The 5,102-nt window shown below is 39.2% G+C and overlaps 1 gene segment (V, D, J or C); it reads right to left on the minus strand.

The window, feature by feature from the left end:
• Positions 1-3,818: 3,818 nt before the first annotated feature.
• Positions 3,819-4,684, minus strand: LOC133255134 (T cell receptor alpha variable 26-1-like). The segment is given in 2 exon segments: positions 3,819-4,198; positions 4,645-4,684. Coding segments are annotated over 2 exon segments (420 nt in total).
• Positions 4,685-5,102: the final 418 nt, after the last annotated feature.

Below are 5,102 nucleotides of genomic sequence, written 5' to 3' on the forward strand. Positions count from 1 at the left end.
TTTCTTTGTGTTCAGGAAATTGTCTTTTCCATGTGCCATGAGTGTATACACTTGTTATTTGTTTCTTATAACCCTCTTACATCTTATCTACTTTAGGGGCAAGTCAATTTGAAATCACTTAGTATGTTGCACATTTCATGCAATTCTGATAGAATGAATTAGATATTCTTCTAACTTAGAATCAGTCTCTCAGATGTGCCTAACAGATGGAGTTTGTGAAACATTAGAATCCTCAATGTGGCATCATTCACATCGTATTCTTGGATATTCAAAAAGACTGAGAAATTTGTCCTGGTGTGTATGATGCGTATAAATATGTAAATGGCTATGTTTATCATACTTTGGAAATTGTTTTGATTCTGTGAGTGAAACCTGAGGTAACAGATACTTGTACTCAAGTCTCAGAAAGTACAATGAGATGTGCTCTAGCACCTTCCAAAGATCAGCATACCCCTTCAGGACACTTTCAGTCACCTTTCCCCTCATTTCCTCCTCTTCCCAGCTTTAGAGCTCACTTGTTTATTTCCTCACTTTGCTTTTCCTAAAACATATCTTTCTGTCTGTTTAATTTATTGAAGTGTTCTCAGTAATTAGCATACTACCTGATGTATAGTAGCTGCTCAATAAACATTTATTGAATAAAGAAATATTCTTGGCTGAACACTTTACTGACAATTGCTAGGGATACAACAAAATATAGAGGGCATGAGTTAGATCTTCTATAAAAATAGAAGAAAGAGTCAAAGGACATAACACGGGATCTCATAATGAAGACAAGAATGTATTCCAAAATCCTTACTCATTCATGGACTCATTAAATTTTTCTTTCCTATTTACCTTTTTTCTTTCCTTCTTCCCACGTTCTCTCTTTTCCTTCCTTCCTTTTTCTGTTCCCCATTCCTATCATTATTAAATGTGAAATTAGTCCCCAATTATTTTGTTAGGCTCTTCCTGTGAACTTCAGTTCATTCCAATACAAACTTCTCTTTATCTCTGACATTCTTCATAGATTGTGATAAATGGAATAAATTTCTGCTTGTTTTATTAAAATTTTTAATTATTGTGTTTGTCATAAGGTGGTGGATACCACATAGTTTGAAAGATTATGATTGCATGTAGCTAGATAGAGCCCCCTGGAAAGATGCAAGGAATTCTCCTAACTTTGCAAAAAAGAATAACAAAAAAATGTTCATTTAGACGTCAGTTGGATACTCACAGTCAGCATACTATCACAACTATAAGTCAATGAAAATCTAAACAATGCATATAATGATTCAGCAACGTGCCCAAGGAAGCACAGTGCTTGTCAATCCTAAAGTAGTGAACCAATTTGATTAATAAAAAGCCTTTTCTTATATTGGGGCTTCCCAGGTGGCACTAGTGGTAAAGAACCTGCCTGCCAGTGCAAGAGATATAAAGACACAAGTTCAATCCCAGGGTTGGGAAGATCCCCTGGAGTAGGGCAAGGCAACCCACTCCAGTACTCTTGCCTAGAACCCATGGAGAGACAGTCAGGATACAGTCCAGAGGGTCACAAAGAGTCGGACATGACTGAAACGACTTAGCATACATGCACATTGTGTATAGATAAAGTACATTTGGATTGTTAAAATAAAAAATACAGGTAATTTCCTATTTGTCGAGGATGCAAGATACGTCTTCTCACTCTGTTGAAGTATGACTGTTTACAGCATATAGAGGGCAAGATGTCACTTCTCCAAAAATTTTAAATGTGCCCTTTATTGAACATCTAGTCAAATTTTCTAGTATCTAATTCGTATATCTAATCAAAATTTTCATGTACATGCCAAAGTGATTCTACAAAGATGTGTAAGACAGCATTCTTTATGATAGCAAAGAATAAGAAACAATTATTCATTAATGAGTTAAAATTAATTAATTATTAATTAATTTAATGATAAAATGTTTCAAAGTACTAAATAAGCATCAGAAAGAATGTAGTGGGCCACTCCACTTTGTTTCAACTGTAGGAAGAGCCCCAGGACATTATTAAATGAAAATTAAAAGGCACAATGTAAAAAATTCAAATAAATTCAATTTAATGGCAAATCGTTTGATCTGTTTGTGTGTACATATGCATGTATGTGTATAAATGTGTATGCAGTTGCATAAAGTGATGTGCAAAGGTATGTGTATGTGTGTTTAATTGTGTCTAACTCTTTGTGGCCCACTAGACTGTAGCCACTCAGGCTCTTCTGTCCGTGGAATTTCTCAGGCAAGTATACTGGAGTGGGTTGCCATTTCTTACTCCAGGGGATCTTCCTGACCCAGGAATTGAACCTGCCTCTGTTGTGTCTCCTGCATTGGCAGGTAGATTCTTTACCACTGCACAACCTGGGGTTCAATTCAGTTCAGTGGCTCAGTCGTGTCCGACTCTTTGCAACCCCATGGACTGCAGCAGGCCAGGCTTGCATGTCCATCACCAACTTCCGGAGCTTGCTCAAACTCATGTCCATTGAGTCAGTGATGCCATCCAACAATCTCATCCTCTGTCATTTCCTTCTCCTCCTATCCTCAATCTTTCCCAGCATCAGGGACTTTTCAAATGAGTCAGTTCTTCACATCAGGTTGCCAAAGTACTGGAGCTTCAGCTTCAGCATCAATCCTTCCAATGAATATTTAGGACTGATTTCCTTTAGGATGGACTAGTTTAATTTCCTTGCAGTCCAAAGGACTCTCAAAAGTCTTCTCCAATACCACAGTTCAAAAGCATCAATTCTTCAGCACTCAGCTTTTTTTATAGTCCAACTCTCACACCCATACATGACTACTCGAAAAACCATAGCTTTGACTAGACGGACCTTTGTCACCAAAGTAATGTCACTGCTTTTTAATATGCTATCTAGGTTGGTCATAGCTTTTCTTCCAAGAAGCAAGCGTCTTTTAATTTCATGACTGCAGGCACCATCTGCAGTGATTTTTGAGCCCCCCAAAATAAAGTCTCTCCCTGTTTCGTTGTTTCCCCATTTATGTGCCATGAAGTGATGGGACTGGATGCCATGATCTTAGTTTTTTGAATGATGAGTTTTAAGCCAACTTTTTCACTCTCCTCTCTCATTCTCATCAAGGGGAAGCCTTTCAACAGGGAAACCTTTCACCTGGGGAACTGTGCAAAAATATATGTAATTGAAATAAACAGGCTGATATGATATACATTAAACTGTTAGAAAAAGACAGTGGGAGGAATCTCCTTCATTTGGTTGAATGAAGGAGATACAGCTATGAGCCTTCACTTTTGCTCTGCCTGAGACTTTTATGATGAGATGGATCTATGTGCTGCTTAAAGAATATAGAAAATGATGAAAACTCTTTATAGAGGCAGAACTAGACAGATTAAAAATAAATATTCACTTAGTTTTTGTTTTCTTAAACAATTTTTTTATCACGTTAGAGTAGTAACAAAATAACATTTCAGATTTTCCTCTGAGTAAGATCAATCTGCAAGTGAAACAACTGTAATAATATGTGTTTCTGAGTATGGACTTGTCCTGGGTCCAAATGAAAGAAGCCTTTGGAATAGGAGAATTAATTGTGTTTTCTTTATCCTTTCATCTTTAACGCACTGAAACCAACATTTTATTGACACAAGGAGGAGCCATGACAAACTACTAATACCTCTTCACTTTATTCCTGTGTTAAAATTATGATTCTTAGTTTCCTTATCATTCATAGTCACATCAACCAATGAAACACTCTTCTTTGTCCTCTTTTTCTTCTTTTCTTTATCCATCTTCCATTTCCCTTCCCTTCATTTCCCTCATGTCTTACTGCTCTTCTGATTCTCCTTCCAGATGACTCTAGATTTGCTCTCGTGACTGCTCCCCCACTGTGTCCCCCCTTCTTCCCACCAGAGATATTGCACAGGTGCAGCCCCGTCTGTCCCAGTGTGCCTCTCTCAGGACGCAGTAGTACACAGTGGTGTCTCTCAGGGTGACCTGGGGCAGGACCAGGGTGCTGGACTTTCTGTCTGAAGCTATGGTCAGAGAGGCCATGCTGCTGTTTACTGTGCCTCGTAAGCCATGAATGACATACTGTGGACTCTGACTGGGATTTTGCCAATACCAATGTATATAGCCTTCTCCACCAATGGTAGAGTGATTACAAGGCAGGTTTACATCCTCTCCTTCAGCACAATCCATGGAGCCAGGCTGGGTGGGCTTAGCATTAATCACAGTCCCTAAAGGGTCAAGAAAATAAAATTATCCCCTGACAACAAATCAGTGTAATTCTGTGGATCAAGGGCACAACACTCCCCAAACTGTCTAGACCTACCCCCTACTCCAGTGCTTTTATCTATGTCCTGAGAAATATTATTGATGCCTATTATATAGGGACCAAAGACACATGGCAAGAATCTAAGAACTCAACAGGCTTTATCCCAGGGTCCTTGGCTCAATAACCCCAGAGATTTCTTCCAACCTACTTACTGCTAAGGTCTCTTCCGGATCATGGCTATGGAATAATCTGTCATGTAGAAGTTTGCGCTCACTAGCAAATGCATAGATCTGTTCTCAATTCCATTGCTATAATGCTGAATAAAACACAGGAAGAAGAGTAGAGATCAAGTGACGCTTTATGGTCCCTTGGCCTCAAAGTCAACCCTTGTAGACATAGAACACTTACTCAAGGTCAGAAAAACAGTTATTCCAATCACCAGCCTCATACTTCAAGGACAAACCAGGACTGTGGGCTCAGAGCTCTCACTTGTGTCTGCTCCTAGGCTTGTTTCCAGAGAACAGAAACAACTGCTGCTGTTAGAGACTTACAACCAGTGCAGGTATCTGTTGCAGTGTGTTGTTGCCAGAATCTGTCAGCCAATGATCAAGCAGCTCCCTGTCTAGGTCTTCCTGCCCTGTTTTAGTCACATCCTGCAAAGAAGGTGAGACATCCCCAACTCACAGGGTACCGACTGCTATCCCTTGTGAAATTTAAAGTCTGGCTCTGGAAAAGGAACATCAATCACAGTGGTGTGTCTATCCAGAACCTGTCTTCTATCATTTCTTCTTCAAAGAAATTTTCTGATGCTCCGTGAAGCTTGTGGAAAACATTGTTTAATCCCAGAAAGCTTTACTGAGTTCTAC

The sequence above is a fragment of the Bos javanicus genome, chromosome 10 (assembly GCF_032452875.1).
Source record: "Bos javanicus breed banteng chromosome 10, ARS-OSU_banteng_1.0, whole genome shotgun sequence".
Classification (NCBI taxonomy): Eukaryota; Metazoa; Chordata; class Mammalia; order Artiodactyla; family Bovidae; genus Bos; species Bos javanicus.